This window comes from Cynocephalus volans, chromosome 10 (genome assembly GCF_027409185.1).
Source record: "Cynocephalus volans isolate mCynVol1 chromosome 10, mCynVol1.pri, whole genome shotgun sequence".
In the NCBI taxonomy this organism is placed as follows: Eukaryota; Metazoa; Chordata; class Mammalia; order Dermoptera; family Cynocephalidae; genus Cynocephalus; species Cynocephalus volans.
Window position 1 is genome coordinate 38,702,694 of NC_084469.1, and position 14,114 is coordinate 38,716,807.

The following is a 14,114-nucleotide window of genomic DNA, read 5'->3' on the forward strand; positions in this document are numbered from 1 at the left end:
TTGATTTGCATTTCCCAGATGCTGAGTGATGTCGAACATTTTTTCATGTGTCTGTGAGCCATTCGTATATCTTCCTTTGAGAATCGCCTGTTCAGCTCCTTTGCCCATTTTTTAATCGGGTTTTTTGTTTCTTTGCTGTAAAGTTGTTTGAGTTCGTTGTATATTCTGGATATTAATCCTTTGATGTATATTTTGCAAATATATTCTCCCACTCTGTTAGCTGTGTTTTCACTCTGTTGATTGTTTCTTTTGCTGTGCAGAAGCTTTTTAGTTTGATAGAACCCCATATGTTTATTTTTCCTTTAATTGCCTGTGCTTTGGGGGTCATATTCATGAAACCTGTACCCACTCCTACTTCCTGCAGTGTTTCCCCTATGTTTTCTTTAAGGAGTTTTATTGTTTCAGGATGTATATTTAATTCTTTAATCCATTTTGAGTTGATTTGGCTATATGGTGAGAGTTACAGATCTAGTTTCATTCTCCTACATATGAATATCCAGTTTTCCCAGCTCTCTTTCCTGGTGTGTAGACTTGCTGCCTTTGTCAAAGATCAGATGGCTTTAGATGTATGGGTTGATTTCTGGGTTCTTTATTCTATTCCATTGATCTGTGTGTCTGTTTTTATGCCCATACCATGCTGTTTTGGTAATTATAGCTTAAAGTCAGGTAGTATAGTTTAAAGTCAGGTAGTCTTATGCCTCCAGCTTTATTATTTTTGCTCAGGATTGCTTTGGCTATGCATGGTTTTTGTTATTCCTTATACATGTCTGGGTAGTTTTTCCATTTCTGAGAAAAATGTCATTGGAATTTTGATGGGGATTGCATTGAAACTGCAGATCACTTTGGGTAATATGGACATTTTCACAATGTTAATTCAAGATCCAAGAGCATGGGATATCTTTCCATCTTCTTGTGTCCTCTTTAATTTCTCTCAGCAGTGATTTGTAGTTCTCTTTGTCGAAATTTTTCACATCCTTGGTTAACTTGATTCCTAAGTATTCTATTTTTTCGGTGGCTATTGTAAATGGGCTAGCTTTCTTGATTTCTTTTTCTGCATGTTCACTGTTGGGGTTTAGAAATGCTACTGATTTTTGTGTGTTGATTTTGTGTCCTGCAACTTTGCTGAAATCATTTATCAGCTCTTTTTGGCAGAGGATTTAGGCTGTTCAATATATAGGATCATATCACCTGCAAAATGGAGAGTTTGACTTCATTTTTCCAAGCCTGGATGCCTTTTATTTCTTTCTCTTCTCTGATTGCTCTGGCTAGTACTTCCAACACTATATTGAATAGGAGTAGTGAGAGTGGGCATCCTTGTCTAGTTCCTGTTCAGGATGATATTGGCAGTGGGCTTATCATATATGGCTTTAATTGTGTTGAGATACTTTCCATCTACACCTAATGTGTAAAGAGTCTTTATCATGAACAAGTGTTGAATTTTGTCAAATGCTTTTTCGGCATCTATAGAGATGATCATATGGTTTGGTTTTTGTCTTTGCTTTCATTGATGTGGTATATCTCATTTATTGATTTGCATATGTTGAGCCAACATTGCATCCCTGGGATGAATCCCACTTGACCATGTGGATAATTTTGTATATGTGTTGCTGTGTTCTGTTAGCTAGTATTTTATTGAGGATTTTTGCATCTATTTTCATCAAGGATATTGGCCTATAGTTTCCTTTTTTGTTGTATCTTTGTCTGGTTTTGGTATCAGGGTGATGTTTGCCTCATAGAATGAGTTTGGGAGAATGGCCTTTGTTTCAATCTTTTGGAATAGTTTGTAGAGAATTGGTATCAGTTCCTCTTTGATGGTTTGGTAGAACTCTGCAGTGAACCCATCCGGTCCTGGGCTTTTCTTTTTGGGAGCCTTCTGATAACAGCTTAAATCTTTTTTATTATTAATGGTCTGTCCAGATATCTTCTTGGCTCAGTTTCGGTAGTTTTTATGTGTCCAGAAATTTATCCATTTCCTCTAGATTTCTAAATTTGTTGGCATATAGTTCTTTATAGCAGTCTGCAATGATTCCTGTATTTCTGAGGTATCAGTTGTGATATCACCTTTTTCGTTTCTAATTTTTGTTATTTGGGTCTTCTCTCTTCTTTTCCTAGTTAGCCTTGCTAAAGGTTTGTCAATTTTATTCATCTTTTCAAAAAACCAACTTTTTGTTTCATCGTTTTTTGGGTTTCTATTTCATTTAGTTCAATGTGCAGGTTTTTTATGTCAATTATATCTTAATAAAGCTTCTAAAAACAGATTTTAAAAATAATAAGAAAATAAATATTTAAAAGAGAACTTATTTGGTCTCTAACATACTGTCAGATTCTCTTTCAAGGATCTGTGCTAAGGCTGGTGAACTGAGGCCAGGAGAATCGTCTCCGCCATCTGTATCAGTTTCCTTGGGCTGCTGCAACAAGTATAACAAATTACCACAAACACGGTGGCTTTTACAACAACAAAAATTTATTCTCTCATATTTCTGGAAGTCAAATGTCCAAAATCAAGTTCAGCCAGGATGTGCGCCCTCCAAAGGCTGGACAGGAGAATCCTTCCGTGCATCTTTCAGCTAAGGTGTTCTTTAGTTTATGGCCCCATAACTACAATCACTGCCCACTTGTAAGTGTCCCACCCAGGTAATCCAGGATAATCTCATCTCAAATTCCTTAGTTTAACTACATCTGCCAAGGCCACCATTCCAAATTAGATTACATTGATGGGTTCCAGCAGTCAGGACATGGACATATCTTTTGGGGGGCCACCATTTGACCCAATATGTGACAAGTATTGCTAACCACTCACAGCCTCCTTTTCTCTTGAGCCTCGACTTGGCCCTTCTTCACGCTGCTCCATTCATCTATTATCAACCAAGTAAAATTGGTCCTCACAAGCAAACCCATTTGCTGTCTCAGACCTAGGTCAGATCTCTGTATTTTTAAGCCCAATCTTCTGTACATTTCCTAAACAGAAAAAATAACTCCCTGGGGCAAAGAATATTCTTGGAGAGAATATTCACTGACACGTATAGAATATTCAGTGAACATTATTCTCTGTGCTCCCAGGGATCCTATACATCAACCCGGCAGACTTGGGATGGAACCCCCCCGTGAGCAGCTGGATTGACAAGAGGGAAATGCAGATGGAAAGAGCCAACCTGACCATTCTGTTTGACAAGTATCTTCCCACCTGCTTAGACACACTCAGAACCAGGTAGGCTGAGGGATGGAAGGGGAGCAAGTGAGGACAGTGCTAAAGAGCCCGTTGGCTCATACCTGATGTCCCATTGATTTTCTGTCCTGTCCCCAAAGTCAGATGTCCCCAGACCATTCCCCTCCAGGCACAGCAGATAGCAGAGGGGACACAATTGCTCACAAGCATGGAGGCAGAGGGGAGGGAGCACTTCGTACCTCAGCAGCAGCAATGTTGGGAGGGGCCCCAGACCCTCTTCTTCCATACGTCCTGTCTTCATCCTAAAAAAATCAAACCACATTCAAAGTGAATTTTATATAACTAAAAATTGAGTTGTAATCGAGTAGGTGACAGAGTGGTATATTTTAGGTATTTAATGAAACATTTATTGATTTTGATTTTGTAGTTTTTATGTTTGGGGGTCAATAATTATTTTTCCAAACTTCAGTATTTTCATAAACCTTTGAAAATGGCTTTGAATGTGGCCTATGGAGTGTATGGCCTGGGGATCTCATGGGATAAAGCAGCTCTGGTCACTGGTCAGATCTGGAAGTGGGCAAGAGTGTTTAGTGTCACCAATGTGAGAGGTTAGTGTCACCAAAGAGTTAAGGTACCAGAGAGGGGTAAGGTTTTAGGAAAATAGTCTAACTCTGTTCTTTATCTATTCCTGAGACACTTGTCCAATATATCTTTTGACTAAAGGTCAGGCTGTTTCCAACTCTGGGCATTTAGAACAAGATATGCCAAACTCTTGTGCATCTCTGTGTGTGCATAACTGTGTGCGTGTGTGTGTGTGTGTGTGTGTGTGTGTTGGTGTATGTACATGCCTTTGAAGCCAGCTTTGAAGAATCTGACTATATGAAGTCTATCCAGGGACAACACCCTTCCTTGTGGTTATCAAGGAAAAAATAATACTAATAGCTGTCACTTATGAGTGCCTGCTCTGTATGTCATTTCATTTCATGCTCACAGTGCTCCTAAGATGGCTAAGCTCCCACAGATTAGGGAGCTGAGGTCCCAGGGTGCTCCCAGGGCATGACAGCATGTTAGTAATGTAGGTGCTTGCTTCAGATCCTTACTTCTTTTTTTTTTTTTTTTTTGTATTTTTCGTGACCGGCGCTCGCACCGGCCATTCCTATATGGGATCCGAACCCGCGGCGGGAGCGTCGCTGCGCTCCCGGCGCCGCACTCTCCCTAGTGCGCCACGGGCTCAGCCCCTTTACTTCTATTTTATACGGACACTGTATCAGAATGACAGTTTTGTGCAGCCCTGTTACTACAAAGCCATGAATGTCAACACATACCAGTTGTTGTTGTTGTTTTTAATTGAACAAGCAGGCCTCGTAAAGGGCAATTATAAAACAACATTGTTTTATTTCCCACCGTTCCTTCAAACCCTTTGATAGAGCTGTTTCTCCTCCTGCCCCTGGATGAGATTGTAGGTCAATAACCATGACTTTTTTGGTCACTCTTCAGTAACAAAAAGGCATCTGATCACTTCCAGTCACACACACACACACACACACACACACACACACACACACACACACACACACAGAGAGAGAGAGAGAGAGAGAGAGAGAGAGAGAGTCAGTCTTTTTAAAATGTAAAGAAACAAATACCATTTATAATGGAAGCTTCTGCCCTGTGCCCCCCAGCTTAGGCCTGCAGTGGGAAGGGAAGGGTTCTTGACTTCTTACTCTACCAGCCACCCCCTTCTGACACTATCAGGGCTGCAGTGGGACAGAGAGAAGACAGGAAGGGGCGGGAGAGGTCTCCCTTGGCTGGACCTGGTGTGGCCTTAGTTACCCTGACTGTGGCAGATCCTGAAATCCAACTCCTTCTCTTTGGGAGCTTTTGTGAGCTCCTTAGACCCCCCCCCCCCGGAGTTCTCATCTTCTGTTCCTTGAAGAAAACAAGTGCCCCTCCTTCAGCCAATCCCCATATGCCTTGCCTCACCCCTTCAGGTGCCCCCCTCGGCCAGAGCTCAAACAACCCCACGTGCACATGCCCACAACTGGATTCCAGCAAGTACTCATCCCTCCTTTGCTTTGCAAACTGGAGTGCAGGCTGCCCCACAAGCAATCTCTCTACACTCCACTGTGAGATCAGCAAGTCTCCTTGGGGTTTTCCAGGCCTGGGTCCTTCACCAGCTCAGACTAGTCCTGTAGAAATCTCTTTCCCCAGCTGTTAGGGACAAGCACCTGCCTCCCCTCCAGGGGAAGGCACACCTAGAGCTCTCTCCAAAATCCTGCATCCCAATTTCTGGCCCCTCCAGCATCTCATACTTTGATCCTCTATATCCTTGAGAGGGTGAGGGACCAGGTTGCCAAACCCCTTGCAAATCCCACCTAAGTTGTCTGGAGTCTCATTTTGGAATGTAAGGGCAGTTGGTACCTATTGTCCTGGTGCTTCATCCAACACTGAGCCTGAGATAGTACCATTTCTTTATTTTCTTACAAATATGTGTCCAGTAAATGAAAGAAAGCCAAGCAAGGAGCCAGCATCCTCATCACTCATGGAAGTAACACCTAGACTGTTAGACCATGGCACAGTATTGTTGTAAGGATTGCAACTGGATTAAAACAAGCACACACACAAGATGCTGAAGAGAATGCATGTGGGGCAACTCGAGACCCAGTGCTGGTAAATGACTTGCAAGGTGTCAGTTGATCGTGTTGCTCATTTTGTGACAGCAGACTCGGCCTCCCTACAGCCCATGAGCTCATCATCCCACGGGAAATGGCAGTGTGAGTTGAGTGTGTGGCTATATGGTGTGCACTGTGTGTACACATGTTATGACGAGAGTGCGCAAGGAGAGAGACGTGTGTGTGTGTGTGTGTGTGTGTGTGTGTGTGTGTGTGCGTGTGCGTGTGCGTGTGCATGTGCATGTGCCCACTCCTGCTCCCTTGGGCACAAGATGTCTTTTGTGCATCTCTTGATATCTGCCTTTTAGTCAATACCCCTGAAGAGGAGATTAAAAGTGCAAACTCCAGGCCAGAGCAAAGTCACAGAGGTGTATTTTCAGATGAGGAACTCTGTACAGTTATTCATGATTGTATAAAATAACCATCTGTCTTGGTTTTCAGATAAGACTCTGGCCCCAGAAAACATGTTTTCAGTGTGTTTTAATAGGAGGAAAATCTCTGAGGTGAAGGAGTAAAAGGACAAACCTCACAATTGCACCCATGTTGCATTTTTAGGTTCTTTTTGACAATTGAAGAAATTGAGTGAAAAGTGAGGTGTTTGCTTGCTTTCTTGCCACTGCCTGCATCCCAGGGACTGGGGTGGTCATCACTGTGAAAAGAAGGGAGGAGCAGGATGGGGGGTGTCAGCGGAAAGGAGGGTGAGGAAAGGAACTTTCTCAGGAGAGCTCTGGCCCTCACTCCTTTACAAAGGACGCTGACCCAAGAGCAGCAGATGAGAGTGAAGACTTATGTGACACGTGGTCCCCCGTAACCCCAGAGCACTTAACAAATCACTGAGTCCACCAAAACCACGTGGGTGCCACAGCTGCCCAACAGCGCCTCAAGGGTGGAATAGCCGTAGTGCTTCAGAGCACGTCTGCATCTCTCTTTGCAGGTTTAAGAAGATAATTCCAGTCCCAGAGCAGAGCATGGTTCAGACAGTGTGCCACCTTCTTGAGTGTCTCCTGACCACAGAGGACATCCCTGCCGACTGCCCCAAGGAAACCTACGAGCTTTATTTTGTGTTTGCTGCCATCTGGGCTTTCGGGGGAGCAATGGTCCAAGATCAGGTAAGGTGATGTGCTGAGGTCGACACCAACATTGAAATCTGCATCAGCAAAAACTGATCCTTCAACAGAGATTTGGAAGATAGGACAGCTAAATGTTAGAATTAATATGAAAGCAGAAAACTATGTAGTTATCTACCTTTTGCTCTGATAAAGATGTCAGTCCCCATAGAAGGGTCTCCCGGGGTGAGACAGATGAGGTTGTGGTATGTTTGGAGCTTTTGGGTGAACATATCTCTGCTTTTTGGGAGAGTTTCACAGTGTTTGAGTTTGAACAACTACTGGTATATGTACACTACGTTGCTAGGCAATGTGTGCTTTATAGACAGAGGGGTGAAGGATGCTGTGCTATAGAAGCCTGAGTGGAAGGAATCCCTTCAGCCTTCTAAAAATCTTCCAGAATTAGGTGTACCACTCCATAGCCCTGAAACACAGAGCTGTCCAGAGAAGGATGAGCCAAATGTTAATTGGCATCTAGGACTGGGAAACTGAATAAGTATGCATTTGTCTCACGGTGTTGGCTGCTGTAGCCTCTTGATGTTTGGAGGTAGAGATGTTGGCTTGAAATATCTTAGCATCCTATTCTCCAACACTTCCTGTATTGCTAGCCTTTCTCTTTACTATTTCCCTCTTAATAAAAGACATTTTATTTGAAACAACTTATTTAAGATTATGCAAACCAGTCTTTTACAACTGACTGTAGTTATCAGGCAATATCATATAGACGTTAAAAATATGGACTCCATTCACAAATTTTTAAGTAAACAATGCAGTGTTGTTAACTATAGGCACTATGCTGTGCAGGAGATTTATTTATCTTGGACTTATTCATCTTGCATAAATGAAACTTTGTAGCTTGGACCAATATCTCCCATTTACCCCTTAGGCCTTGGCAACCGCAATTCTACTCTGTTTCTTTGAGTATGACTATTTTAGATTTATCGTGTAAATGAGATCATGTAGTATTTGTCCTCTGTGTCTGGCTTATGTCTCTTAGTATAATGTCCTCCACGTTCATCCATATTGACATAAATGTCAGAATTTCTTTCTATAAAAATTTGCTGAGAGAGTAGATCTTATGTGAAGTGTTCTTATCACAAAATAATAGCAATGATAATAATAAATAAGAGGGCAGGAGGAATCTTTGCTGGTTATGGATAGGTTTATGCATAGATTGTGGTGATGATGTCAAAGGTGTATTTTTTTTTTTAATTGTATGTGTTTGTGGGGTATAGTGTATTGTTTCAATACATGCATATATTGAACAATGATTCACTTAGGGTAGATAGCAAATCCATCACATATCTCCAAGCTCATCAAGTTGTATGCATTGAATATGTACAGCTTTCTCTATATCAATTATGCTACAATAAAGTGGTTTGAAAAAATAAGCTGAGGAAAGCAAAAAAAAAAACCAAAACCAAAGAAGAACATGGCCTGTGGATTTTAATTGTAACTCTACTGCTATTATCTAGGGACACAGGGTGAGTAACCCAAGTGCTCTCTACCTCATACTCCCAATGTGTGCAAAAGATAATGACAGTGGTGCCCAGTTCCTAGCATGGCAGTGAGGATTAAGCAAATGTGTGCTGTTCTCATCACTCAACATGAATGCGTGCAAAGCACTTAGAACAGTGCTGGCACGCAGATGTGCTTATTATTGATATTCTCCTAACATAAATGCTCAGTTTTACAGCAAGTATCTGGTGCCTCTCTCACAATAGGGGATCAGACCAAGCTGCAGTTGCTGGAGGGTTGTGATTTACTCTTTCTGGTCTGGGTTGATTGTGAGTCTCTTTCAAAGAAAGGTAAAAAAAAGTTTCAGCCTCCCAAGGCAAGGCCATGTTCAAGGAATCGAAAATGGAAGTGAGCTGGGACAAAAAGCACTAATGGCGAACTTCTTTTCCATTTTCTCAGACCCTGGGTGTAACATCCGTCCTCCCTCCCACCACTCCCTAATGTGTGCTTTGGTGCTCAAAATTCAGAAAGCAGCTCTCTCAGGCTCTCAGAAAGTGCCTTTCTCCATCTTCCTCCGCAGAGCCACATGCCCTGGGGCAGCGAGGGAGCTCTCCAAGGGCTGTAGGATGTGTGGACCAGGAGTTTGACAGCTGAGCATTTTGTGTGGTCTGTTCTGCAGTCCTTGGAACTTCTCCGTCAACTGCCTCTTTGATAGCTTTACATCTCTCCTTTAGGCAAGGAGGCACAGAGTGCAGCAGGATGAATGAGACCTAACTGAAGTACACAGAGATCCCAAATGCATAGGTTATTGCTCTCTACCAAATGCACTCTCTGACCTTTCCACTACTGAAATGTCAGTGAGCAACCACTGGGCTCTCTCCCGTATTGATGCTGAGCAGACAGTGGGGTATCAGGACAAAGATACTTGGTCAATTTTTCTATCTCTTTATAGAAAAAGTTAAATCCACTCAACTCTTTAAAAGCCTAGGAAAAAGCATCCCTCTGGGCATCCTGGGATCTGGAGCACTTGGAGAAGTGGGCAGATATGCTGGCACATGGGGCGAGGACAAGGGAGAAAGCTTTTAGCAGCAGGAAATCTCCAAGACCCCCTACACAACCTGCATTAAAGCTACACACCAAAAATAGTGCTGCAAATTGGGAAGTGGGAATTTGGCCAAAATTCCATCACCAATGGAACACCAATGGTGCTTACATTTAAAAAGTTGTTATGAAAGCAAAGCAGAAATACAGAAAGGAGCCTGTACCTGAGTAGACGGTCCAATTTAAAAAACAAAAACAAACCAAAAATAAAAATAAAAACTGTTCTGGTTGAATACTTTGCAATGATCACAGAAAATGATCTCTCAGAAATGTATGGTAGAGAGAGCTCCAGAATAGGAGACTGAAAACCTGGATTCAATTCCCAATTCTGTCTTTTCATTGTTGCTTTGTGTTGCTTCCCCCCCCCATGGATTTGTCACCCCACTTCCCCTGGGTGATGGAGACACAAAGGATTACTCAAAGCCCATCTCTTCTGAGCAGCGAGAAGCCCTGAAGAGGTTAACTTCCCTGGGAACACTCAAGTAAGGGCCAACCCTTCCATTTGGGAAATTAACGTTGAATTGGGGTTCTCTTCCTGCATTTATTTTCCAGACCAGGAAGTTACAGGAAGAGAACAAAGGTGGGGTTATAGTTTAACAATATAGGCTGGTAACTTTCAGTGAAACAAGCCAGATGACATTCCAGTAAGGCAATTAAGTGGTCCTGTCAACACAATCTTGATCTTAGCAAACATTCCTTCTTGTGGCAATTTCTCAGTATCTTTACATAACAATCAGGTAACTAGTCTGTCTTTGAGCCAGCAACCTGCTGTGCCACAATTCTTATCTTGCAACAGAGACTTATAGCCTGAGGAAAATTTCCTGTTCTTGCAATGTCAATAGTTGAAACTGCAAGGCTTTGGAAAACCAGGCTCTGTGAAGTACATATGCTTTTTAGTATATTCCACGTTTCATATGTAAGATAGTGATAATTTTAACTAGCCAGAATAATTAAGAGCATTGTGAAGTTGAAAGAAGGTGAGATTTGGTCCCAAACTCTGCTACAGAATGCCAGTAAAGTCTTAGTGTCACCCAGGCAGGGAGAGAATCCAAAGGAGATGGGGATTTCCAAAAAGGGTCTATTCATTAAGGCCCATTGCTGGAAAGATGCCCACAGTGCTGTGTTGAGAAAGGACCATTGGGGTCAGTTCAGCAGAGACTATCTTGTCCTTACAGTGTCCAATAATAGCAAAATGTGAGGTCAAGCCCCAGGTTATGGGGGTGAGATAATGTCAGCGTGGCCTGGCTCATGGCTTGGTTGAGAAATTGACCAGGTAGCTCAAGGTGGAATCAGAAGAGAGGAAAGGAGGAGATCCACAGCTTCATTCTTTTTAAAGGTGGTCCTCATCTCGGTGTTTCCATATAAACCTAAAATTTGGTTTTCATAGAAACTTAATTGTCTTATTCTTCATAGAAATAGAAAAAACAATCCTAACATTCATATGGAACAACAAAAGATTTTGAATAGCCAAAGCAATCCTGAGCAAAAATAAATAAAGAAATAAAGCTGGAGGCATAACACTCCCTAGCTTCAAATTACACTATAAAGGTATAGTAACCAAAACAGCATGGTACTGGTGTAAAAACAGACACTCAGACCAATGGAACAGAATAGAGAATCCAGAAATCAACCCACAGACTTAGAGCCAACTGATCTTCAACAGAGCCCTCTTCAATAAAAGGTCCTTGGAAAACTGGACATCCATATGTAGAAGAACAAAACGAGTCCTGTACCTCTCACCATTTACTGAAATCAACTCAGAACAGATTAAAGACTTATATAAGACCTGAAACTTTAAAACTCCTGGAATAAAACATAGGGGAAACACTTCAGGGAGTAGGATGGGCAAAGACTATGAATAAGACCCCCAAAGCACAGGCAACAAAAGAAAAAATAGACAAATGGGATTATATCAAACTAAAAAGCTTCTGCACAGCAAAAGAAACAACGGAGTGAAAAGACCAACCCACAGAGTGGGAGAAAATGTTTGGAAGCTATGCATCCAACAAAAGATGCTGGATTAATATCCAGAATATACTAGGAAGCCAAACAACTTAACAGTAAAAACAAACAAAACCCGATTAAAAAATGGGCAAAGGAGCTGAATAGACATTTCTCAAAGGAAGATATATAAATGTCCAACAGACACATGACAAAATGCTCAACATCACTCAGCATCAGGGAAATGCAAATCAAAACCACATTGAGATATCATCTCACCCCAGTTAGACTGGATATTACCAAAAAGGCAGAGAATAACAAATGCTGGCAAGGATGTGGAGAAAGGGAAACCCTCCTACACTGTTGGTGGGACTGTAAATTCATGCATCCATTGTGGAAAATGGTATGGAGGTTTCTCAAACAACCACAGATAGAACTGCCGTATGATCCAGCAATCTCACTGCTGGGTATATACCCAAAGGAATGGAAATCATCATGTCAAAGGGATGCCCGCACTCTCATGATTGTTGCAGCTCTACTTACAATAGCTAAGATAGGGAAGCAACCTAAATGTCCACCATCAGATGACTAGATAAGGAAAATGTGGTATATTTACACAACGGAATACTACTCTGCCATAAAAAAGAATGAAATCCTGTCTTTCACAGCAACACAGATGAACTTAGAGAAAATTATATTAAGAGACTATGCAAGGCACAGAAAGGGAAATGCCACATGTCCTCACTCATAAGTGGGAGCTAAAAATAATAAAGAAGGAAAGAAAGAAAGATACAACAATCACAATAGTATGTTGAACTTTCAAGAGGAGAGAACAGAACTGAGGCCACCAGAGGTGGGAAAGGGGGAATAAGGGAGGGGAGTGAGGGAGGAATTGGTAAAGGGACTCGAAAAATGATTACATAGTATAATGTTTAACTTGCTAATCATTCTGATTTGAGCACCACATATTGCACACAGGTATTGATACTCAATTGTGTACCACAAGGGATATACAACCAACTATATTTCAATTAAAAAAAAAAAAAAAAAGAAAGTTAAAGGTCTTCAAGATTTTATCCACGAGTTTAAAATGTCGGTTGTCCCTCGGCTTCTGATTAGAGAGATCAACCTTGGGAAACTACAGGGTCCCCTTAATCTGAATTCAGATCAGAAAGAGAACAGCAGATACGTCTTTGTCTTAGGGTCTATTTCCATTCTCATTTTAAAGTGAAATACTTCAGTCCTACTTACTTAAGAGACAGCCAATGAGGACCTGTCCTCAGAACCCAGATTGGCCACCCTGCTGCGGGCTCCCTGCTCTGTCCAGCCTGTGAACCCCACCTTTGGCCTGCCTTCTATGCACATTCCCTGAAATGCCCAATTTGGGCCTCTTTCCTTTTTAGGATTTTTCTTAAATCTGTGTGTTCGAAGGGTGGGTTTGCTCTCCTGGAGGGCTGCCAGCAGCACCAGGTATACTTTGGGTCTGTGTGTGTGTGTGTGTGAGAGTGTGTATGTGCACTCGTGTGTGCGTGTGTGCATGCTTTGGCTTGGACACAGTAAGAGAGTCCGAGTCCACTGTGTGCACAGCCCTGTCCTCAGGAGACTTGTGGTCAGGTATCTGCACATGTAAAGTCTGTGTCCCGACCTGCTCCTTCTGTCAGAAAGACCAGCAAAGCTTTGTCTCCTCTGCTGCTCCTAGATTTTAGAATTTTATCTCTTGAAGGAACCTTACAAATATTCCTTTCCAGGACCTCATTTCACAGGTAAGGAAACTGAGGCACAGGAAGAAGTGACTTGCCTGTGGTTACATACCTGGCTCCCCTTCTGAGGCTCTTCTCACTTAGCCACACTGTCCCCCCAGTGTCAACAGTCACCCTTCTAGTCCCTCCATCCCGGGAACTGCTCCAGCCCTTGGGCATCTAGAGGATGTTGTCTGGTCTCTCTCTTCAGAAAGTCTTGGGCCACACTTGCCCATCTTCTGGTCCCAGGGTCCACTCTCCTCTCTCCTGCAGCCATCTTCACCTTTTGGTGGCTGTGAGACATGCCAGTGCCAGGGGGCGCTCAGCTGTGTGGTCAACCAAGGATGCCCATATGAGCTCCAGAGCGGCAGCTGTCCAGGGGAGCTCCATGTGGCTGGGCCTCGTCAGGGCTGATCCTAGCGGGAGCCCTGATTTTCCAGAGGGCTGGTCCATCCAGCACGCCTGCACAGGCAGGGGCACTTTATATTCTGCCCTGACCTTCAGTCTAATGCCAGTGCTACCTGTCTGGGCTTCTGGAGCTCTGGACAACCTTGTCCCTGACCTGTCTTGTTTTTGCAGCTGGTGGACTACCGGGCAGAGTTCAGCAAATGGTGGCTGACTGAGTTCAAGACAGTCAAGTTTCCCTCCCAGGGGACCATCTTTGACTATTACATAGACCCAGAGACGAAGAAATTCGAGCCTTGGTCCAAGCTCATCCCCCAGTTTGAATTTGACCCTGAGATGCCTTTGCAGGTGAGTGCGGCTGAGCAAGGACATGCACTCCCTATGGATCTGCAGTGGCTCTAGCAGCAGCCCCTAACCTGTGTCCAAGTGTCTGACCATGCTAGGAGCTGGTTAGCCCCCAGCTGCACGCCTTTTCAGAGGAAATCATAGGTGTCATGAAGTCTCAGGCTCCCCTTTAGGCTAGGAAACT

The 14,114-nt window shown here is 43.0% G+C and overlaps 1 protein-coding gene across 1 annotated transcript in view; it reads left to right on the forward strand.

Annotated features, from left to right (window-relative positions):
- Window positions 1–14,114, forward strand: part of DNAH9 (dynein axonemal heavy chain 9) — a 372,221-nt gene that overhangs the window by 164,463 nt on the left and 193,644 nt on the right. The window contains exons 35-37 of the mRNA XM_063109557.1: window positions 3,061–3,208; window positions 6,770–6,944; window positions 13,760–13,933. Coding sequence (XP_062965627.1) covers window positions 3,061–3,208; window positions 6,770–6,944; window positions 13,760–13,933 — 497 coding nt within the window. The remainder of the gene's footprint in view (window positions 1–3,060; window positions 3,209–6,769; window positions 6,945–13,759; window positions 13,934–14,114) is intronic.